General features: G+C 37.7%; 1 protein-coding gene across 1 annotated transcript; it reads left to right on the forward strand.

The window, feature by feature from the left end:
• Positions 1 to 2084: 2084 nt before the first annotated feature.
• Positions 2085 to 25134, forward strand: MTF2 (metal response element binding transcription factor 2). Its single transcript, XM_084211480.1, has 15 exons — positions 2085 to 2289; positions 10850 to 11048; positions 11196 to 11277; positions 12512 to 12607; positions 12989 to 13089; positions 13414 to 13562; positions 14759 to 14854; positions 15707 to 15775; positions 16602 to 16725; positions 19391 to 19458; positions 19806 to 19976; positions 20623 to 20731; positions 20886 to 20944; positions 21081 to 21185; positions 21982 to 25134. The coding sequence occupies exons 1-15, from the start codon at positions 2285 to 2287 to the stop codon at positions 22334 to 22336; spliced, it is 1788 nt and encodes a 595-aa protein (XP_084067606.1). The 5' UTR covers positions 2085 to 2284; the 3' UTR covers positions 22337 to 25134.

Raw genomic sequence — 25134 nt, forward strand, 5'->3', positions numbered from 1 at the left:
GATGTTACAGGAGAATTACATGGAATCGAGGTTGTGGTAAAATACTCATAGTCTGCTCTTTTTAGTAATAAGGCTAAAGGTAACAAGCTTTGGGGTACATTCTGGCCTAACTAATGCAATCTGTGTAATAGCAAACAAATCAATTTATCAAACCCTAATTATTCTTATAAAATGTAGGGATTCCTGGTTTGTTTTTGTGCTGTCCCTCAGACAATGCTACTCCAGCAGCAACTCCTAGCTTTGTGACAAGTGGTGCTCTATGGGTAGGATGGGGCCATGCAGCTCTGCAGTTCTGCAATAAGCTCTGCAAACTCCTGCTGGGAACAGTATCTTAAGGACAAGGAGTGTAGAGATGGCATGTCTTCCTTGTCACAAGATTTTGTGTTGAGTTTGTGGGGGCTTTGGAGCTGGTGGTGAAACAAACAATTTATATTCTAGGTAAGCAATTCTACTTCAACAAATTTTGATTAAATTAATTTTAAAGACACAGCAGGACAACAGCCTGGTAAGACCTTCCAAGTATGACACTGAAAAAGGAAGCTGTGATGTAGCCATTTATTGATGTTTATTCTGTTGCTGACTAGAAAGTTTACTTTTTAACTTAGCTTAACACTGGTTCTCACACAACCATTGTGATTTAAAAACAAGAATTTGTATGTGGATAGACTTCAGATTGAGTCTATTTTTTTTTTCTCCAGCTGGCAACCCTTTGCCTTCAGCACCAGCAGTACCTGACTGCTGTTCACCATACATGAAAATCTGTAAAGAGCTAACAGGGCCCTTTGTGTTGTCCAAGTCTGTTTTTAGCAGACCATCACGACTCCAGAGCAGTGTCTAGTTACTGCATCCAAGAGAGAACTACCCCCTCAATTTTGTATTTAAAACAACTCTGAAAAAGGAATTATGATTATAAATACCATATTCTGATGTAACTTGGAACTGGCCAGATTAAGCTGGACTCCAGTGCTCTGCCCAGGCTTCCCTTCCTGTGCCCTTTTCCAAGGATGGCAAACTGCTCCAGTACCAGTTTCAGTGGCTTACCCAAGAGAGAGGATGGCTTTGAAAACTTGGGCAGTTTGAGCAGGAGACAGATTGGAACTCTCAATTCACCATCCAGTCTTCTGAGTTCAGCCATTCCTGAGAATGACACCAGTTGGTGAAATCTGATCCAGGGAGCACTTGCACTCCAGTGTTGCACAGGGCAGAGCTGCACACAACAAAGGCCCCTACACGGTTAGGACAAGCTTTACAGTGTTTTTAAACACGGTACTGGGCCAATTGCCCTGCTTAACCATGAGGACCATAGAAACGGGCCCAGTACTGGAGTCTGAACAACGGCAAAACACAGTCATAGAAAACAAAAGGTATTTCCGAAATCAGAGAATTGTTAGTGTTGGAAGGGACTTCTGGAGATCATCTACTCCCACCCCCTTGCCAAGGCAGGGTCACCTAGAGCAGGTAACACAGAAGTGCGTCCAGATGGGTTTTGAATGAATCCAGAAGGAGACTCCATGACCTCCCTGTTCAGGCTGTTCCATTAGCTTAGCTAATACAGCTGCTGCTAAAAATCGGAACCGAGGTTCAGCTCATCTCCCAAAATGGCAGCACCCCGATGTCAGCCCAGAGCAGCACATTGTCCACTCGCTGCCCACGGGCCGGCTGCGGCAGCCTCCGGTACCCGGGCCGGGTCCCGCCTCATCAACCACGGGGGCAAGAAAGCGGACCCAAGGTCATTCCACACGGCAGGGCCGACACCACCAAGGCGGGGAGTTTTTCCCCGAGCCCGGCCGGGGGTTCTGGGGAGCGGCGGGACCCGGACCCCGCCGCGTCCCCTCAGGTGCGGCGGGAACAATGAGCGCCCCAGCCAAAGCGAGCCCCGGCGGCGCGCACAGATCCGCGTCGGGCGCGCACGCCTAAAATAGTCCCTCTTTGTTCACTAGCGGCAAAGGCTCGGTTGCGCCCGTGTCCTTCCGCCGCGGCGGCCCCGCGCCCGCCCCCGGAGCTGCCGGCGCAGGCGGGGCCGCCGGGGCGGGGCCGCGGCCCTTTGTGCTCCCAGAATGCACCAGCGCCTCCTCCGCGGGAAACAAAAATGGCGAGGGGCTGCGCTGGGGCCGGGTTGCCCGTGAGGCGGGTCTGACCGTCTCTCGCCGCCTTCCGCCTCGGGTCCGCGCCCGGGGGCCCGCTGCGCACCGAGCGCCCGGCCGCACCGCGCCGCGCCGCCGGGGGAGGCTCTCGAGTCGCCGATTTCCCTGTATGAGGCGGTTGGCACCACTGGAGAGACCGAATGAGGTGAGGGGTGGGGGGGAGGGAGGGCCGGCCGGGCCCGCGCGGTTGGCGGGTGGGGGGACGCGATCCCCGCAGCCCGGGCCGCCGGTGCCGCATCCCAGCGGCGCGGCGGGGAGCGCGGCGAGGGGCCCGCTCCGGCGCGGGGAGCCCGAGGCCTTGGAGGGAGGGGGGGGGGAGGGAGCTCCCTCCGAGCGGCCGCTGGCAGGCGAATGTGAGGGTCAGTGGTGCTCCTCGGTGACCAAAACAAAGGGAGGGAGGCAGCGGGCCGGTCGGCGGGGCCGGGGGCTGCAGCGGTGAGGTGCCATCAGCCTCGCGCCAGCTGTATTTTCATCTTCTCCTTCAAGGATATTGTCCGAGTAGGCTGCGTTTGCTCGAGTGCGAAGAGAGCAGCACAAAGAGGTAGTGGTTTTCGTTGGTAACTTTGTGTTTGGGGTTTTTTTTGTTTCTTTTTAATTGTTTGTTCGGGATTTTTTTGTGTGGCTTTGTTTTCTTTTTCTTTTTTTTTCTTTTTTTTTTTTTTTTGTTTGAAGTGCCTCATCTCTTAATTTCTCTCAGGCTTGGAGATTTGAATGTGCACAGCAGGCTTTTAGTCCAGTTAAATGTGATAACTGTTGCTGGCTGAAAGGATATGCAGTAATGCATTTTCCTTTTTTTTGGTATTGAATTCTGTGGAAAGAATGGGCTGATACCTCTTTTAGTGAAAGAAAACAATATGGTTCTGTGCTGGATGCTCTGGATGCTGATATTAGTGTTGAAATACGAAGGGTTGTCGTTCGTCCATAAAGGTTCAGGGTGCTATTAGAAGTAGTGGGCCTGCATAATTAAATGAAAGGCTCTGCCAGGAAAGCAGTGTAGCATTATGGTTGTTTCTGGAATTTGTGATAGGCCCAGCTTATCACAGTTTTAAAAGGTCAAGCGTGGCAATGGATAATGACATGGTTTTCTCCTGACTTAGTGTAAGGGAATGTGATCAATGATATACACTCAAACTGCCAAAAGTGTGGGATAGTAACAAAAAAGTTTCCCTCTTGTTTCTTTTTCTTTTGAGCTGTAATCAGGTTGGTAAAAGTTAACCTGGTAATGTTTGTCCCTTTTTTGAGAGCTCAAATTGCATTTAATTTGAAAACATTTGAGATTGAGAGGAGGCAAAAATGTTTCATTTCAGTATTATTAGAATACAGATTAATGAGTTAATAGCTTTTCATTTAAAGGAGAATAAGGAAAACAAAGATTGAACATATGAAAGGAAATGCATAATGTAGTGAAAATGAGAAGAATCTTTGCAAGGAGCTGCAAGCCGTGAAATGGGGATCCGTGCTGAAATGTAGTAATGTTTTCCACAGTTAACCCTTCTTTTGTCAAATAAAGGTGTGTGGTTTCCCAACAACTTGCCTTTTCTGTTCTGGAAAGAATTTAAAATCAGATGTAGATGCTTTTTATATGGCTTAATATGGCTAGTGAGCAGGGTATATATATTTTTTAATAGGTGAAGGAGACGTGTATTGTTAGTTAGTATGAAGTTATGTTTGTCCTTCCCTGCACCAGGAGATCAGATAAAATTTATGAGAAGAGCAGCTGTAACAAATAAGTTCCAGTTAATTTCCTAGTAGACAGTGGACTTCAGTATTCCCTGGAGATGGATGTGAATTAATGTAGAGGCACTGAAGCATATTTTGTGCTCCTCATGTGAGTTGTGGGGAAGGAAGCTTGCAGATGTGACTAGGAGCCCGTATGAATCTTGGACTAGTTTGTGAATTGGCTGCACTTTTTGCGCGAGCGGCCACTGGCCTTGCTGCAGAGTTGGTTTCACCTTCTTCACAGGCCTTCCTTGCCGGAAATGGAGGGGAAGTGTGTCTTTGAACAAAACTCAACAGGAGAAGAATTATGAAACCACAGGTATGGCTGGAGAGAAGGAGTAGGAGGCGAACTTTCTTTGAGAGAAGGAGAGCTAATGATGAGGACATTCCTGATGAGTCTGGACATACTTCATTAGCTAAATATCTTCAATGATATCACTACTTATGTTTTAGATCTATTTGTTTTTTAAATTCTGTGGAATGCTCTTGGAGGTTGCTGGTCTTGCAGACTAACCTTAAAGAAGAAAACTTATCGTTATGGGATTTTGGTCGGCTCTGAAATTCTTTTTTTTCCCCCACTTCTCCCAGAGAAAGGTAGCATGTTGTCTGTTATTTCTTTCATTGCTGGGGCGCATGCTCGCACTCCCTTAGGTCTGTTGCTGTGGGTACTGGATTTGGATACAAAAGGTGGTTGCTGCATTCACAGAGGTGCTGAGGATTCAGTTAAAGGGAATTATGGTCAGAAAAGGTGTCTTGTGACCCAGTGCCATTGTTTTCTCCCTGTACCTTCATGTGCAAACACATGATCAGCCCCAAACAAATGGCTCTTGCAGTACACAACTGCCCTGTGTTTCTTCCCTATGTACTAAATGTGTTATTCTGTAATGATCTTTTAAACTCTAATCCTTTCACTATTTATATCAAAGAGATTTAAAACACTTCTAGTTATTTGAGATTTCTTGTGGGATAATGTGAGAAAAATAAAATCACAAATGATTGTAGTATTATGAACATGAGAGTACACTTATCCTGGTGACCACCTCTTTTTAACAGTATGCATCAATGTTATTAAGAACAGTCATATTTCACAAGGTCAGCGAGCAAAACCACAGTATTCTATCTAGATGCTGTCTGACATGTTTTGTGTCACAAACAGTCACTTCCCCTCAGTCCTCTGGCTGAACTTCTGAAAGAAAATCATAGCCAAAATATAAGGCCCTCTGAAAGAATTAAAACCCTCACCAAAGCCAACCATCCTATTGGGATAATAATGTATTATGTGATAATAATGTATTTGATCATCATGGGTACTATAGGGTTGATTGGCTGAAGCTGAGAATAAGCAAATTACAATTTCTCATCTTACTGACAAGGAGTGGCTTATATAGAATGATTACCCCTAAATCATTGGTAGGACAAAGTTGTTCTGCCTTAAATGGTATTTTAAGCTCTATCCTTGGTGGGTTTGTTAAACTTTGCTTGCGTGTCCTGTGAATTGGCTTGCTGCAAGTTTGAATAAACATGTGAACTTGACTCATGTAGGCCCATGGGACCAGGCTGCTTTTAAGAGCACCAGGGAAACGATGTGATGTTCTTGTAGGGCTCATCCTCACTATTCCAGGTTGTGAAGAACAGGGCTAATCCATAATGATTAGAGAATTGCACGTATTACACCCATCTTTGGAAAGGGCTAAGTGTTCAACCCAGGGAACCACAGGCTGGTTAGCTTCACTTGGTCATTGAGGAGGTCATGAAGTCTTTCTGGAGGATGTTTCTGGATGCATGCAGAGGTGATGGCTGCTAACAGTAGCCAAAGATAAAAATCATGGCCTGAACAGCCTGACCACCATTTGTGTTAAAAATGGCAGGGTTTTTGAACTTGGGGAAAACCTTGTCCAGCCTCAGTTTCAGCAAGGCTGAGGGAAGAGATTGAACATCAACTTCATGAAATTCAACAGATGAGAAAGCAAAGTCCTCTATGTGAAGAAGGAACCCCAGGCTAAGATTGGCTGGGAGTCAGTTTTGCACGTTTGTCTGGGGGTCTGACAGACAGAAAGCAGAATACAGGCATTACTGTGTCCTGTGAGCTAAGGCAAGTGGTATCCTGGGCTATAAGAACTGAAGTAGAAGACTGTGTAGAAGGAAATAATAATTTTCCCTCAAAGTCATTAGACAGCATCTCAGCAGAATGCTGTGTTTGGATGCTACCACTGCAAGAGACATCAAACTAGAAGAGTTTGGTGTAGGGCCACCAAGACAGTCAGGGACTGCAGTACTTTCTCTATGAGAGGAGGCTTAGGGAACCAGGTTCATTTAGCTTCAGGGAGACGTAACTGCAGCCTTCCAGCTCCTGTGAGAAAATCAGTGTGATGCAGTTAGTCTCTTCCCAGCAGTACATGGCAGGAGGATAAGAAGTAACATGCCTACATTGGAATAAGAGAGATTCTGATGGGGGAGGGAATATCCCCTCTCCTTAAGTGGCAGCTCAGCAGTGAAACAGGGGCAGGAGAGAAGACTGCTGGTATTTTACAGCATCTTACAACTTCATAGTTCATTTTTCTCTAATACAGGGTAATAAAGGGCTAGTTTGCAACTTCAGACAAAAAAAAATGCAGTTAATCAGCAGTAATAACATATTTCCAGAATCAGAAGTGATTTATCTCTAGTTGTCATAAGGTCTTTCACTATATTTTCCTTTCCTGTGGGATACCACCTTTCCAGTTTTGAGATAGATCCTGAACCTCTGTGGGCTAAGTACAATGCTCTGTGTGTGATTTCTGAATTCTCTTCTGATAAATCTTTAAAATAATCATACCTTCACTGTGATTTGTATTTACTAGGAATAAATGAGCTATTTGTCCCACTTTGAGTTTTCTCAGTGGATTAAAATTTGTTCTTTGGGCGCTTTGTTGTTAAAACTTAGTATCTTTAGTGCTTCCAAAAACTATCTGTTCTCATTGGGTAGCTATCATCTGTTACTGTTGCAGCATTGATGAACCAGGCAGCTCTTCTTGAAAAGTTTCCTGAAATTGTATGGGTTCTTAGTGAACCTGAGTAGTTCAGTCATGCAGTCTGGCAGTGCCAGCTGAGGGAGTTTGTGTCCCAAGTTGCTTGTTTGCATTTATTCAGTTGTGCTTACAAACCATTCTGTTAAACAGATCAGTGAACTGAGATGGCTGGGGAAAAAAATCAAAACAAAAAACAACCAACCAGCCATCAAGGGAGTTTTTCTTAACAGAAGTTTTTTCACAGCAGGTGTTGAGACTGAAGGAGTACAGGAGTATGAATGATTTTAAGAAGAAGACACTTGGAAACAAGAAGGCTCAGTGTTTTTAATCCTCCAGCCTCTTCACATCTTTTTTCCCCCAGCTTTTCCCCTTCTTCCTTCTGTAGGATAGCTGTAGAGGTACCAAATAAACACCAACATTTTGTAACTGCTGATAAAGAGGTTAGAGTTACAAGTGAGTCAAAACTAATACATCTAATTTTGATAAATACAATGCTAGGCACAGTAACTGCCTATGGTTCATAAATCAGACTGATTGAGGTAGTTGACTTTGGGAGGAAGTTTGCCATTCCTGTTGACAGTGATGATTAATCTCCTGCTTCTGCAACATATTAGAAACTAATTCATTAAGTAGATGAATAGAAGGTATCCATCTGCCTGTCTTGCTTGAGAGTATCTATGGCTATGGTCTAGACTCCAAGTGAAAATCAGTGAGCATTTTCAGTGCTTCAGACATCAACTTCTAAAGAAAACGTGGAAGTGCATTTCTATTTTCACATGTATATCAGTGTGCAGACATATTTTACTGACTGCCTCCGCTAACTTCTGAAAGATTGTATGGATATATAAGTACTTTTTTTTGGTTTTGCATTTTAAGTGCTGGAATAAGAATACAGCACAACATACTTAACATTGAGTAATAGATGTAAAGCCATACATACTGCATGACATACAGTGTAGCGTGGTTGTGAAAGCTTAATGAGATAATGTCGATCTTTATGTTGTATAAGATTTTTTGAAAAACATTGCATCTGATGGATATTGTACAATTATAAGTTCTTGGAGAGAAGTATTTAAGATGGTGGGGAAATTGTTTATTTCAAGGTTACTAATTTTGTTGGTAACCATATTGTATGTTAGGAGAGTGCTATGAAACTAACTTTAAGGAAGACTGGAAAGCAAGTTGCTGGAAAATGTGGAACTTTAACTTCTTGCTTGCCAATTTTAAAATTCAGTTTGCATTTGAACTTCCAACAAAAGTTTTATTTTAAGGGTAGGTGTGACTTTTTGGCATTCCACTACAGCAGTTAGAGCTGTGACAAGACAGATGGGCAAGTTAGTGACATTTTATGCATGTGGCTTTTACACTGGTCTGAACTGCATTTCTTGTGCAGTGGTTCTGGAAGATACTTCAGAGACACCTACTTTAAGTAACTTAGATCCTGTTCATTAAACTCAACTTGTTAAAACAGTTGACTTCCTACTTAATCACAGTCAAAATCATTGAGAGAGTGTTTCCCTGGAGAGAAACTTCCTATCCATGTGGCAAGCAACTGTTAAGTTACTGTCAGCCTATTGTAATAACCAACCCTATTTTCAGTGTCTGAGATAAACCATGAACTGCCACAGCAGGAGCTGCTTCATGAGCTGTTTAGTTGTCACTTCAGCACTGCCATCACTCACAAAGGGAGCAGTGTGGACAATGGAGAAGTGTCTGGTTTATTGGCTCACATATTTGCTGGGTATCAAGGTTCTTCAGGGTCTGAAGCTGCTATTGTGTATTTATGTTGTTGTATAAGTGAATGTATAGATTCATTTAAGTATTTTGTGCCAGAAAATGATGCACACTTTTTTTTTGTTGCGATTTCAGCAGTGTTGTGAGACAAACTTTTGTGCTTAAAAGAATGCTTTTGAAGACTTTTTAAAAAATAAAGCTCACAGTTTCTTTTAAAGTGACAATCTTACTGTTTGTGATAAATGAATTTGTGTCTTTTTGTGTATTTGGTACAAGATCTTTCACACATTTTTTCAAGTAGTGGAAAAGAAGAGTAAACATTGCTGCCTGCTAGCAGGAATTACTGCCTATTTCTAGGCTAGCCTAGCTAGGCTAACCTAGCTTTTTCTAGGGTCTTAAATGTCAGAAAAAAATTTTAAAAAATTTGGAAAGAAAATCTTTGAACCTCTCTGAGGGTAGTTCTGTCAAACCAGTTGTAAACCAGATGTTAGTGCCAAGAAAGCAAGAAGTGTCCTGGGCTGCCACACTTTTGTTTTTGTAAACCTATTTTGAATGCTGCATGTATCCTGTCTCATTTATCAGAGGTTAGAACAGAGCTGAGGAAAAGTAGCAGTAACTTGAATCAGCTTTTAGGTAAGAAGCAGCAGAATTGGTAAGATTCTTTATCTGGGAAATCTGGCTGGGTGGTGGGTCTGAACATTGTTATTTACACCATGACGAGAGAAGATGGAAAATGACAGTTTAATTTTCTGATGCAGTGATGAAGGATGTCAGATGAAGTGATAAGGTGTCAGCTGTGAAATGAGCCAAAGGATTTTTTTGTTCCTCTGGTCTTCCCTGGTCACCCATCAGAATATTTTTGTGTTTAGGATCAAGCAGGACTTAAATTGGTGACCCAGTTGTGCATGAAGAAGCCAGAGGCCCATTATAGTTACTCTTACTGTCATGTCATTGTTAAATGTCACATAGATTATAAATATGCTTAAAGCATTGGATTTTTTTGTGCCTAACCTTCTTGATTTAAACTCTTTAATGTGGTATTTTAAGCCATTACCTTTCTAGTTTTATTGTCATATTGTGAGTAGTAAGTTCTTTAGAGAGATGATTCCTTTCTCTTGGAAGCTGCAGAGCAACTTCTCAAATATCTGTGTAGCAATTCTCAAACTACATGGGGCACTAATTAGTTTATTGCTTTTATCTGTGCTTTGAAATTAATTCAAGTGGATTTGGTGCTGATAATGTACCTAAGATATCTTGAGTGAGGTGAAACTGCTCTTCAATTGACTGTATCCTGTTTAATTCCCTGATCCCTAACTGTGTTTGCATCCTAGTTATACCTACATGTAGTTTCTAGAGAAAATAGAGAAAATTTGGATATACAAATAGTAACTTTATTACATAGTCTCAAATTCTGAGTATTACTTGTGAGATTCTTCCTTGTGCACTCTGTGGTCCTGGTTTATAATTTTCTCTATTTTACTGCTTTAATTGAAGTGTAGTGTTTGACAGCTAGTCTGACATAAAAGCATATCCATACTTAAATATATGTAGACTGTATGTTGTGGAATATATGAGGAAAAATGCTTATTGATACAAATAACTTACAATTTTAGGTTTCATGTATGAAGAAAGGTTGCAAGATCTGTTGTTTTTCCTTCCTTGTTATTTTCCACCCTTACTCTAACAGAGAGGAAAATTTATTTTACATAAGAAATTTGACATGTAGAGATTCTTCCTGTGCTGGAAAGCTCTACAGCTATGCTTAGTGGCATTGCATGATTCTGTATTGGAGGTACCTCAGTGTTTACCTTCAGCCAGCATAATGCTCAAGCTGTACTCTCCCAGCCAAGGTAATGCAGTTAGAATTGGCTTGGGATCTTTTTAGATTCCTTGGAATTTTAGAAAACTGGCAGTGATTTGAATTTTGCATAAATAATCCTGTATTGAATGTTTTTGATGTGTTTTTCAATGCTTCTGGTGATTATATGAAGAGTCTCTGAGCTGGGGATGAGCATCCCCATCCTCATTTACATTACTCCATTGCCTAGACCACTTCTTTTATAAACTTGTTCCTTTGAGAAGGTGTTCACTTGCATAGTAGCAGAGGCACTGCTACTAAAGGTGTGTAAAGTTACAAAAGACAAGCAGGTCTTTTGTTCCCTAGAGTTGGTGGTGTTGGTATTTCCAGTGCACGGTTCCTTGAAGCCAGTTCTGGTTACCTCTTCTCCTGCTTGCCTTCCTCAGAGACTCCGCAGCGGTGGGAAATTCACTGGTCCATAAGCGCTCTCCTTTACGTCGCAGCCATAAGAGCTCAGCGTCTCTGGCCAAGCTGTCGGTACATGATGGACAGAAAGCCAAAAAGCCACTTTGTAAATTTGAGGAAGGTCAGGATGTCCTAGCTAGATGGTCAGATGGCTTGTTTTATCTTGGAACTATCAAAAAGGTAATCACATTTTTTAACTTCACTGGAGTCTTTAAGTGTCGCATACTGTTGAAAATTGCAGTATTATTGTCTCACTTATGTAGTATTAAATACATTCTTCTGTTTGGTACTTTTACTCATGACTTCCACTGTATTTCTGTCTTTCAGATAAACAAACTGAAACAGAACTGCTTCGTTATATTTGAAGACAGTTCCAAATCCTGGGTTCTCTGGAAGGACATACAAACAGGCAAGAACTTCCATGAAGTAGTTGTTGTTTGGTATCCTGTTTGTTTAGATTACTGTTATCTGTTAAAAAAGATTATTATATATTCTTTTATTCTAAAGAGTGATATAATTTAATGTGAACCAGGAACAAAAATTGAACAAATAAGAAAAAAAAAAATTTTCAAATAACTGTCATTGAAGTTACTGTTTTGTTTTGGGCTTTTGTTTGTCTGTTTTCACACGTGTGAGGTGGCTTCCAAAGATAATCACATTTGAGTTTGTTTGGGTGGGGGTGGATTAGTTCTCTGCCTTAAGAGAAAATTTCAGGCCGTAATTTACACCAAGTTTATATTCTTTGTACTATTTTCAGTTGAAACGCCATAATATGGAAAGAAACGGAAGCTTGGTGAATCTTATGTTTGAACAGGGTTTTGACACTTAAAAGGAACACCATAACTGTTGCACATAAGAAACCATGACAGGTTTTGGAGTATTCATGTGATATAAAGAAATGTGTAGTTATCAAGTGAGGCACCCATCATGTATTACCTTACTGGTTTCCAGACATTTCGATAGTAGTTAATGTTTTTATAATCTAATGCTAATGAAGCACAGATGATAATTTCTTCCAAAAAATCAGTTACAATTTCCTCATTGTACAAACACAATGGAACTCTGCTCTGGCTCTTGTTGAGTCTTGATGTTTAAGCTAAAGACTGTCTACTTAAAGGAGACACTTTGTATTTGTAATAGCAAAAAATCAACTGCTTTATTTCTTTAAGCCTGTAAAAAATGCTGTTCTGCTTCTGTGCAGTACTAGTTTATAATCTCTGATTCATTTATCCTAACTATTAAAATTTAATCAATGAGTATGAGAAAATGTCAAGTTGATGACCCTTATGGGTCCCTCCCAACTTGGATACTATTTATTTTTAGGTATTTTTAGCCTAAATTTGCATTCTGTATTCAGTTACTGGATTTTTATTGTTGATGTTGAGGAACCATGGACTGCATAGTCAGTAGGCAATATAAAGGATATAAATATCTGATAGCTTATCATAAGTGATATAAATATTTATAACACAGTCTGTACAAAATGTCTGAATATGTTCTTATTAAGAAGTTTGTCACTGTAATAATGGGTTTCTACAATGCATGCATCTGTAAGTGAAATTATGAAGAAGGCTATACATGTGGTAACTGTGTTTCAACTGCAGATATAATCTGAAAAAAATCACAATTTCATCTTTGTCTAGGAGCCACTGAGAGTGGGGAAATGGTCTGTACAATATGTCAGGAAGAGTATTCAGAAGCACCAAATGAAATGGTTATATGTGATAAATGTGGGCAAGGTAACTAGATTTTTTTTTTCTATTTACTGCATTTTAAAAGATGTTTTGATTTGTTTCACAAAGGAGGATATTTGCCCGGCTATGACTGACTGCTCAACTGATCTTAAATTTTGTAGCCCTTAGTGGCTATTAACAGCTCAGTGAAAGATGATAATCCATGTTAAAGTGACTAACACCTGTTCTGTAAGTCAAAATTATTTTTTTCTAAGAAAATTTAAAAGACCATTTTGAATGTGTTACCAATCTTTTTGTTCAGGTTTTTGGCACTTAATTATGGATAATGCCTTATTGTTGCATCAAGTTATGTGCTTTTGGCAACAGAGTTAATTCTGTGTAAGCTTTTGTCATTTTAGTAACAGTTTGGCTGATCTTTTCATCCAGGTTACCATCAGCTGTGTCACACACCAAATATTGATTCCAGCGTGATTGATTCAGATGATAAATGGCTCTGTCGACAGTGTGTATTTGCAACAACAACAAAGGTGTGTTTCTAGGAAAAAGTTAATACATTTCATATTGCATGCATCTTTGGTTTTGAAATTGAAACAGAAAGATATGGCGTTTTTTCAGTGATTTCTTTTTTATCTTTGATCTGAACTCAAATTTTGTATGTTGAGAAGTAATGCTATTTTTAGAAATTGACAATGTTACACTTTAAATAAACATGCTAGTATTAAAACATAAATACACCTGAAAATATTTGACTGGAAAGTTATGAAAACTTTTCTACAATCAAATGAAAAGCTTTGAAAGTTTCAGATATACATGACTGGTTCTTGTAAACTGATGTCTCTGTTCTGGCCCAGAGAGGTGGTGCACTTAAGAAAGGACCAAATGCCAAAGCGCTGCAAGTCATGAAACAAACGTTACCGTATAATGCAACAGACCTTGAGTGGGATGCTGGTCATAAAACCAACGTCCAGCAGTGTTACTGCTATTGTGGAGGACCTGGAGAGTAAGTAAATGCATAATATGTAAGAACTTTACTCCAGCTACCAACTTGGACTCTATTCTTCTAGACTTCCTTGTGAACTTGTTTGGTTTTGTTTCTGTTGTGTACATATCAGAAACCAGATGCGAAGTGGGATTTTGAATTCTCTAGACATTTTTGGAGTGTCTCACACTGAGAAATATATTAATTTCTTCTCCCATAAAATATTTAGGTTTGTTTTAATTTTAATGTGACCATCACAGATCATCACAGTACATTCTGTAATAAGCAAGAAATTGTTTTTGTGTTGCCACTGTTGATGTGTTGAGTTTGGATGAAGTTGTTTGTGAATGATCTTGCAGTTCTAGGCAGAATTTTTCTGATGTTAACTCAGCTCTGTCCTAAGTCACAAAAACATATGTACCTAGAGAGTAGTTTATTAAATTTTGTTGGAATAGACGGCTCTCTGATTCTACCATAATGTCATATCCTGGTTTTCAGTGACTGGCAGGGGAAAGATTTTTTTTCCTTTTATGGCATTACAGAGTCCTCTTCTGGTTCTTTTTTACCAGAAAGGCAAGAAGAGGACTTCTAAGCAGGTAGAGATGAGTACTCTGGTGTCTGCATGAATAAGTGAAAGAATAAGATAGCATTGTAGATTTGAGGTCAAGGCAAATAAAGAGTCCCACAAAAAAAGTGAAGTTTTTGAGGGTATACATGCAGGACAGAGCTCTGGTTTGAGACTTGAACAAACATGGCTGTCAGTTTTGCATGGTTCCCTTTCTCAAGGGAGAAGGAAAAGGTGTAAACGATGAGGTTTCTTTTGAGGATTCAAGTAGTTGGATCCCCAGAACAAATGTTTGTGACATAAGGCAGTTGTGTTGTGCTTTAGGAAGTAATAAGGAAGCTAAATCTAGTATGTCAGAAGGTGCTTATATGGAGTTCCTTAATTCTTACTGGGAATTAAAAGCAAATTAAATGGGTTTTTTCTTAATTTAGTAATTTAATTCTTTTGCTAGGCTTTTATTATTTTTCTCTGTCTTTCCTAGTAATTCATTATGGAACTAAATGGTACTGAAATATCCATAGAGATGACTGTTTTATAAACTGTGCAAATCAGTTTGGGTCAAAAGATCCCTTCTTATTTAACTTAAATATAATGAAGAAACAATTTTTAGTAACTTTTTAAACACATCTTGTGTCTCTTTCTGTTGTTGAAGCTGGTATCTAAAGATGTTGCAGTGCTGCAAATGTAAACAGTGGTTTCATGAGGCTTGTGTGCAGTGCCTCCAAAAGCCAATGCTTTTTGGTGACAGGTAAGAAAATTGAGCTGTATTTTGTTGGTTGTATTTATTTAAAATGTGAGGGAAATCTCACATATGAGCTTTTATTAGGGCATCCATAACACAAAGTGTTTTTCAAAAAGGGGTTGAGTTTTGAGTAGAAGCTTATACACAAGATAGCCTGTGTTTGGGTACTTTGTCTCAGTTGAACAGGATGCAGTGGTGGGTGGTGGAGAGGTGAGCAATGGAGAGTTGGATTGCAGCTGTTACTGCCTTTACTTTATGTGGAAATCCTTTATACAATAGGTGCAACTCTACATTCTCTGCTCGAGGAATTAGGACAAAAAAAACCAAAAGAGTGCTGGTCTGTGCTTTATTTTAAGAGGAAATTGGAGCACTTGCAGCAGATGGAAGAGGAAAACTGGAGAAGAGAATCAAAGACCATATCATTCATTATTTATTATAGTTTTATGTGGAAATTTTTCTAGAATGTTTGTGTAAAGGAACTGAACACCCAGGAATGTATGGGTCCTTAAAATGCATATTTACACTGGTGCACAGGTTTTTGCATTTGAGAGATTGTGCTGGGGACATTACAGATCATCTTAACTGATACAGTCACATGTTGAGGGACTTTCTCAGGCAGAATGAAACAGTGGTAGCAGGATGAAATCAAAGAAGTACCTTGTATCTGGCCCACTAGTATCAGCACAGATTACAGAAGTTGCTAAAGTAAGATTAAGAATAAAGGGACTCACAAATTCTGTATGGCTGTGTTTCTGTCATGCTTAACTTTCATTTTTTTCATGATCAGGCTGTTAAAACTGTGTGTGTGGACACCCATCACCCTGACACATGTTCATACACATATGTATGTATTTGTAGGTTTTATACGTTCATTTGCTCAGTTTGCAGTTCTGGACCAGAATACCTCAAACGTTTACCCTTGAGATGGTAAGTATGAATTTTTTAAAAAAGGGTGAGTTGAATACATGCTCTGCTTTTCCTTTTGGTGTTTTAGTTCTTCTTGCTAAAAAGGATATCTATTTGTTAGCCTGAGCTGTTTCTTGAGTCATTCTTGCTGTGTGTATGATCAGGGATGAATCTCTTTCAAAGTTTATCTGTAAGGGTAGAGATATATTGTGATTGCACGCTCTTGGGATTCAATCCTGGGATTATTCAGTGGAGTAACAAGCAACTGCTCACTTGTTGTGTATGTGAAGATTGTGATATCGAAGTTAAGTGTTTTTTGCAGGTTTAGGATCCTGCTGTATTATCTGAGCCAAACATAGTGAGTACCAGAGCACACATCCTGATATATTTGATGATAGTTTCCTTGAATGGACTTAATGGAACTAGTCTGTAACAGAAATCATATCAAATTTAGTGGATATATACCTAGTGCTAACAAATACATGGAGGAAATTACCTTGTTAAATGTTAATTGACTAAAATACTTGCATGAACTCTCATCTGATACATTCAAGGATGAATTCAGACTTACTTACATATCCCATGGTCCAGACCAGTTTTGGAGTCTAAAAAAATATCATGACAATGAGATGAGGCAGAAATGAAAGTGAGATGCAAAACAGCAGGAATTGCTTGAAAAGAAATTGCAGGAGACTTCATAGTGTTGTCTGAATTGAGTGTCTTAAGTTGGGCTTTGTGTTCCTCCACCTGTATAATGCTTATTATCTTTTCTACTAAATTGTTTCAAAGGAAAGCAATTGGAAGAAAAATACTTGTTTTCTCTGGTTTTTTTATTCAAATATTCTAGGGTAGATATAGCACATCTATGCCTTTACAACCTAAGTGTTATTCATAAAAAGAAATATTTTGATTCGGAGCTTGAACTTATGGCCTACATTAATGAAAACTGGGATAGATTGCATCCTGGTGAGGTAAGTAAGTAGAATACCCTTTCTTGTTTCTAAATCACAGTGCATACATATGTCCTGAAAGTTGACAAGCTGTGAACTGTTTTACTCTGGTTGTTAAATCCTTTAGTACCTTAAAATCTGATAATCTCAAGTAATTAAATAATTTTTTATTTCCTTGCAGAAATAGAATGCTTTTTAAGTGGTGCATATTTTTCTAAACTGTAAAATTTCTTCAAGTTATCTATGTAACTAATGACTTGCATGGTAACTTTCCATTACTTAGCTGTTTATTCTGTTGCATATCTACATTCTGTTTTAGTTTCATAATTCTTTTATTACTTTGATATTTTCATGTGCTCTGACCCAAAAATCTAAATGTAGAATTGAAGGCAGAGTATGTTGCACGTGAAGACCACATTCAGTGTCTCTAAGGTGTAACACATTGTTTGTGTTAAATATTCTACTCAAAGATTTCTTCTTTCCTTCCTAATTTTTACAGTGGGGGTGGTCAGTTTGTGTCCAGTTTGTTTTTGATCCTTTTGCAGTTGGATTCAGCTACTTGTCAAGACGACATTTTTATTTTAGTTCATTTCTATACTAGTTATTTTCCCAGCTATTTGATTACTGGGAATTTATCTTAGCATTAAAGGAAATCCATTTACTCAAGTAGATTGACTTCATATTTAACTAAGAGGACCGGTGTTGATCTAGGTTTCTGCATATGAGGTTAGATGCAAAAATTTATGACTTAAGTTCAAAGTGGCATACTGCTAGTAGAGTAAGTACTCCTTTTTTGTGCCTGAAAATTGTTTAGGGTTTTGAAGGTTTTTTAAATATATGACTTATAATGGGTTGAAATTTTCTATCAGTACATTCTACTTTTATACTTCTCTTCAGTGAATATATACTTATACTTTTATACTTCTCTTCATACAACTGTAGTCCATTTTTATTAGCACTCACACTCGGTTCTCAAATTGTATGTTCTTGGTTTAAATAAGTAACTATTTCTCATAAATAATGGAAATTTGTCTAAACATATGTATTTTAAACTATCAGTGTCAATAGTTTGATAGAAAGTTAAGCAAACACTAAAGCATTTCTAAAAATTTGTCATGAATACATATCTTGTTTACTTTGCTCTGGATGGCATCTTTTACCTAAGTCATATAGAATCAGTAAATCTCTTATCAAGTGTTGAGCATTGAATTAAAAAAAGGCTACACAAAATGTAATTTTCACAGCATTTTTTCAATAGAATGAATTTTTTAGCTATCTTCCTGTATGGCTTAACAAGTATGTAAGCTGTATTCAATTTTGAATTTTGTTTTTCTTAGTATTGAGGGAAATGTAGAAGAAAATTGTTTGTTCATTTAACATAATATTCCTTATATTCAACATAAGGTCATGTTGACTGGCTGGTCATAGCAGTGGATGAGGAGGGTGGAGCTAACATTGACTGGGAGCACATAAGCCATTTTGAAGAAGTTGAAAGGCTGTGCTCCTCTCTGTGCTCTTCCCCTTTCTGCTTCCAATCCATCCATGCTCAGCCTGTGAAAAACACGTAACTAAGGAAGAAGAAGGAAAGGGCAGATCCAAAACAAGTAAACTCACTTTAATTTGTATTTTCAATTCTTTAATATTTCTACACCTTCAAGGGAGCTACTAATTTGAAGACTGAATGCTCCACTTTTAAAGGGCTAGATTTTGAATAAATTCCTACAAGCTGTATTGAGGAAATTTAAATACCTTCTTCTGAACAGATTTTAGATGTCTTTCATGAAGCTGGCAAAAATTGGCTTGAAAAATCTTATTAACTGTAGTTAATTAGGGAAATGAGGGAAACAGAAATTAGTCACAGAAATAATTGACATGTACAATATAATGATTTTAGGGGTTTTATGATCTTCAATTGCCACTGTAAAAAATGACATTTTAGGTTCCTTCTCTACCTATTTATACTTGAGTAAGAGGAAAAGGGTTTTAGCTGTAGGTAAGACAGTAGTAAATAGTGGAGTTATCAGAACTCCTAAGCCAGTAATTTTTAACATTTTTAACATTTATCATTTAGAAAGCAATAAATGTGGCAATTTGCTGTAGTTTAGTGTTGCAGGACGTCTAGGTAGCGATGAATTGTACGGAATGCATATGGTGCAGATGGGAAACAAATTGTTACTTTCTTTGGCTAAAACCACTTCAACACCTCTGTTAGTTTTGGTAGTCAGGTAAACTATCAGTCTTGCCCAAAATCATGTTAAAAGGTTTGGATTTATGAGTATATTTATTAACTTATTTTTGGCTGTTAGCATGTTGAATTCTTTGACCTTTTATCTCTGTCTTGTTTGGTGAGGATTGTATTCATTAAAAATTATCTGATCCTGAGTTTTTTGTTGGGTTTCTTTGAGCTGCAAATGTTGTACAGTCTGGTCTTTAGTATTCATATTAATAGTGAAGCTTATAAACTGCTGACAGCTATAATTAAAGATAAATTTACAAGTTCTGGCATGGCAATTGGAAATAATGGTAGTTGTGCTTGAATTGAAGATTAGATTGTTTACATGTGCACAGCTAATATCTCATTAATGTACTTCACATTCAAATCTACAGTTACAATGACTAAGAACAACTGGAATCTTTCTATTACTAAAGAATTTGAGAGGTTAAATGATTTCTTAATACTTTGCAGCTGGCAGACACACCAAAATCTGAAAGATATGAGCATGTCCTGGAGGCATTAAATGATTACAAGACTATGTAAGTTATTGGTACTTATTATTTTAAATGTTGTTTGCCTATTTAATCTGACTTAGGTTACAGTCTTCAGTCTGTAATAATCACTCTGGCTGTAGATAGCATTTTAAGTTTTAAATGCTGTTTTGATTGTGACCCAGACCAAGAGAAAGAATTGTTTTAACTTCCATCCTCCTTCCACTTCACATTCTGTTTGTGAGAAGGAGGATTGCAATGGGGTAAAGAGGGGAGTAAAGTAGCATTTAAATGAATATTCTCTTTGCATCATTTTGTTTTGCACATACCCTACTATTGTAAAAGTTGCCTTCCCTGGGATCAGAACTTTAACAATTAATTTAACATCCATCTAGGTTTATGTCTGGAAAAGAAATAAAGAAAAAGAAGCATTTGTTTGGCTTGAGAATTCGAGTTCCCCCTGTGCCACCGAATGCTGCTTTAAAGGCTGATAAAGAGCCAGAAGGAACTTCACATGAGTTCAAAATTAAAGGCAGAAAGTCATCTAAACCAATCCCTGATGTGAGGTAAAATAAGCCAGTCATTCTAGCTGTGTTGTGGTTAATTTGGGCTACTTTGGGTATTTTTTGGTGCCAGTAAAAAAGGCCTTTTTTTTTTGTATAATGTTTTTTAAAAAAATTAATTGTAAAGGTAGATTATTTGTGACAATAAGGTCTTAGAACAAATGTAGTTTACTTTCTATTAGGATTCTTCTAAAAAATCAACATGAAATTTAGCAGTAAGAACATTAGAAAATCTCAACTTTGCTGTCATCTGGGAAACAAAGTCTTTTGCCTTACTGGATCTCTTAAGCAATAATTTAACTAGAATTCTCAATAAGAAGTATGTTGTGAAATAGTAACTTGTATGGATAAACGTGCCATCTTTTTCACCAAGAGTGGTTATATGAATAAATGATATTTAACACTTGCTCATTCCTCTTCAACATTTGGGAATCAGTAATGTCCCTAGAAATACATTGAATCTGTTATGTTACTATAAAGACAAGACCATTTAGCTTATTACTTGCAAATTTTGATTTGCCAGAATCACCTCATTTAATACAATGTTTTAGAAATAAACAACTAATTGTACATTTATTGCCAAAGGAAAATATATATTCAATGAAAACTGTCATCAGTAATACAGAATTAAATAAAAATTTTCTTCTAGGGAATTAAGTAATGGTATAGAAAGAAAAGGGAAAAAAAAATCAGTAGGTCGTCCACCTGGTCCCTATACAAGAAAAATGATTCACAAAACTCCAGAGTCATCTCCTCTGGTAAGGATATTTCTTCCCCCTTCCTTCTAACTGCATCATAAATGTTGAAGAAAAACATAACAAGTTAATATGGATTTATATTCCCCTCCCCCCTTGCTCTCAAATTAATAAAAAATTTAAGTTGAAGTTTGTTTGTTTTTTTTTTCCCTCTTAGGATAATGAACCAGTTCCAGTGATAGAGAACCCAGCCTTGGAATTACCCTGCACTGTTGGGTAAATGATAAAAAAAAATCCCTCTTATCAAACATTGTAACACCATGTAATTTATCTGTTTGCTTCTAAAATGTCAGCTCAGTTTTTAATGTAAGATTATTTTTTTGCCTGGCAAACCTGTTATCTTGCAAAACAGGAAATCTGATGGAACTGCACATTCATCCAATACCTCAGATGTGGAATCCACAGGTGCTGCCAGTATGAAAGAAACTACCTCATCTAACATTTCCAGACATTATAGGTAACTACTCACTTACTCATCTGCTATAAAGATCAAGATTTGCAGTGTATTCATTTTACTGAAATTTTCTCAGAGTAGAGCTATAAATAGTATGGGGAAACACAAAGAAATAGGATGAGTGCAAATGTTTCTTTAATAGTTCTGTTTACAGCGTAGAGAGTGAGGGTTTTTCGGTGCTTGCTAACCACTGTTTTTGATGTAAAATATGTGTCTAAGTGACATTTACTGAAAAGAATTTAAGTGCAAACATTTGCTGAGCTTAGTTTTCTACTAGTGGTCACAAAAGAAGTGAGGTACTCTGAATTAATTTGAGCAGCTTTTGTTTTTGTAGGTTTGTGCGTTCATGTTATAAAATACTAAGTATGCTGTGATTTTTCTACAGTCAATAGAGCATGAAAAAATTCTGGCACAGTTTATAAATAATTAACTGCAGTCAACCTTCCTGCAAGCAAAAACTTTTCCCTCTCTCAAGTTCAGCAAATAAAAATTTCTCTTTTATTTACGTACGTGGATTTTACTATTTTGTCCCCCCCTTTCTGGCTCATGCTATTGAATGCTTTCATGAGTCATTTTGTGTGCATTATTGATATGATTTTCAAATAGCTCATGTTTAATTTAGAGTTCTGAAATGTTTACCAGCTGTTTAATACTTACAGTTACCTATCTGTAGGCAATAAGTATTTTTTGAGTGAAAAACAACAAAAAATATTACATGAGTGTCATGGAAATAACTGATGATACAGCATACATGTTGAATTCCCTTGGAGTTAATGCTGTGGGGTTTTATTTTCAATAGTTTATCTGACTCGAGAAAAAGGACTCGTACAGGAAGAACTTGGCCTGCTGCAATACCACATTTGAGGAGGAGAGGGCGCTTTCCACGAAAAGCACTCCAGACTCAAAATTCAGAAATTGTCAAAGATGATGAGAGCAAGGAAGATTACCAGTATGATGAACTCAATACAGAGATACTTAACAACTTAGCAGATCAGGAGTTACAGCTCAATCATCTGAAGAACTCCATCACTAGTTATTTTGGTGCAGCAGGTAGAATAGCTTGTGGGGAAAAATACCGTGTGTTGGCTCGTCGGGTGACACTTGATGGAAAGGTGCAGTATCTTGTGGAGTGGGAAGGAGCAACTGCATCTTGACTGTAGGACTGAACATTATGTTCACTGCACTGTCATCTGTAAGTACAGTTCATAATGCAGAGCCACGAGAGAAATGGTCTTTACATGTGTTTCTAAAAAAAAACAAAACAAAAAAAAACAAAACCAGTTTAGCCTTAACATGTAATTGTTATCATTACAGCTCTTGTGATAAAGACTTATCTTTTTAAAATCTGATCTGAGACTTAAATTTTTTAATCTGAACATTGTTAGATTGTTTTAGGTTGGGATATTTTGGGTTACAATTGCTTAAAAATGTGCATGGTGTTTAAAAAAAGATGACATTTTCTAGAGAACATTCCATGGATACAGTTATTGTGATTTAGAGAAAATATTATGTAGATAGCACAAATATTTGAAAAATCTTGTTTTGTTTTCTTACCCAAATGTTTGCAGAAATGTATTTCTATTTCAATACTTTCTAGATTTCATAAGTGCAGTGTATATAATGCCTACTGAAGACTGTAAAATACTGAAGTTTTCTTTCAAACAAAGTGTAAAAAAAAAAGAAAAAAAAAGAAAAAAAGAAAAAAATATATTGAGCCTGTAAATTGCTCTGTGACCAGACTTCATTGTCTTCTTAATATATTCAGTGTGTGTGCGTGTGTGTGTGCGTATACACAGAGGTGTATGTGCACACACAGCCCTGGCGTGTATATAATGTGTGATTGTGACCTATGCAATACAAATTATGGGATCGGTCAGCTTCTGAGAATACATCCCATAATTCTTTTTTCAGGAATAGTTGCCAGTATTTACACAGCAGCATTTCTTCTCAGGCTTATTGGGTGCTGTTGCTTTTTATGTACTAGGGAAAGGTGTCCAACCAGTGCAGCACGTTCTGGCAGTGGGTGCAGTCATTGATGGTCATGTGCTCTACATTCCATTATTTTCCATTTGAATTAACCAATAAAAAATAATGCAGGATCTGAAGGTTTTGAAATTAATTCTACTGGAAATAACAATTTGAAAGCTCTTGTGGCACTCTGATTGTAAATTTCATGTCCCAGTTATAAAGTAAGTTGACAGGAGTCATGCAGGATTTCTGTAGAACAGTCATATTTTGATAAATGTAGTATGAACTAAGTGTATTATTGCACAGGGTCAACAAATGTTGCCATTTGAAGTAACGTTACTGATTTTATTACAACATTACCTCTTTTGTGTTTATGAAATGTACCAAGTTTTAAATTGGTAAGATTATTTTACTTGTTAAAAAAAAAAGTCAAAAAGTCTCTTGCCAGTATTAGATATTTTTTCTTTGTCTGCTACTTTTGAGGGGGTTTTAGCCAAAGAGTAAACAGAAGAATATTTTTACTTTGGTGGTTATTCACTGTACTGTATAAGGTTAGTTTTCTTACATGCTTACAGTTTGCCACCAAAATAAAATGATGTAAAATTAGCAAATGACAGAGTGGTTCAAAGTGTACTGCCTGAGTTAGTGCTTATTTATTCCATTACTTGGTTATTTGACTTTTTCTGCTCATCTTGAACATCTTGTAAAGGTGACTATTTTTCTGAATTTTTTTTGTCACCTTATAGCCAAAGGAAGCAGAGAAAGCTTTTTATCCTGTGTTTGGCTTATGGCTGGCTGGGTTATATTAGCTTTATAAAAATGCTAATTAAAAACTCCCACTTCTGTTTACCTTCACTAAAATGTGTGGGCTTTTTCTCACACCCTCAGCTATTAATTTAATGTTGCCTTGCCTATAGCTGCAATATTTTGATAACACAGCAACTTCATGTTAATTTTTGAATGTTTATATCTTGAGATAATGCAAAATGTAAAGCCTTTGTAACCTTACTCACACCATCTGTATTTGTCTTTATTGTTTCACTTTATCCAAGTCCTTTAATTCTAACTGAACACCAGCAGTATTTTTCATAAAGATTCATTTAATGATAAATATTGGAATGTACTTGGGGACTTAAGTGGGGGAGGTGTGGGGAGAAAATACTTGTCAAACTTCAGCTGTCCATAGACCTAACTATTGTGAATGTTTTTTTCATTTTATTATGGTGGTTGACTTAACTCTGATGTTCAGTTTGTATTTTTGGAATTGCTTTTCTCTTAGAATTAAAAGACCAACATTAAATGTGTGTATTTTTTGAGAGAGAAGAATGAGTTTTGATTCTGTACTCTTGTGAAGCACGTACTTGGTGGCATCCTCCCATCCATCACTTCCAATCTCTAGCTTTCCTGTTCCTGTCCTGGAGACACTTGCCCTGCACATAGACACTAACTGGTGTTCCAGCTATGGTTGAGGGATGCTTTGTTACAAGGTGTCATGTACTGGAAAATGCTGCAATAGTGCTGCTGAAGATAGAGCTAGAGTAGTAATTAAAGCACACCTACAACTGCCTTTCTCATTTTATGTGAATTTCATTGTACGTAGTAGTGGTGTGTCTAAAGGAAAAAGACAAATGTTGCTGTATGTAATGATTTCATTTTGGAATAACTCGATCATTGTATGTACGCATGTGTGTAAATATATGTAATTCAACTTTGTTGTGGTCACTGATTTAGAACCATTTCTATGTGTATATTTAATATTTTTCCATTATGTTTTATTTGTATTACAGTAGTATTTAGATAGGAGAAGTCTCTCGTGACAGTTCTAAAAATATACGTATTGCATGAACAAAACAGCAAAGAAATAATGGCACAATACTGGTCAGAATTGTAAGATATGCATCATAGCAAACTATTTGTCAAATCATTGTTCTCAACAAAACTTCAACAGGAATTTTGAATAAAACTATGATTTTTCTATGCATAA

Source organism: Fringilla coelebs (genome assembly GCF_963513975.1).
Source record: "Fringilla coelebs genome assembly, chromosome: 9".
Taxonomy (NCBI): domain Eukaryota; kingdom Metazoa; phylum Chordata; class Aves; order Passeriformes; family Fringillidae; genus Fringilla; species Fringilla coelebs.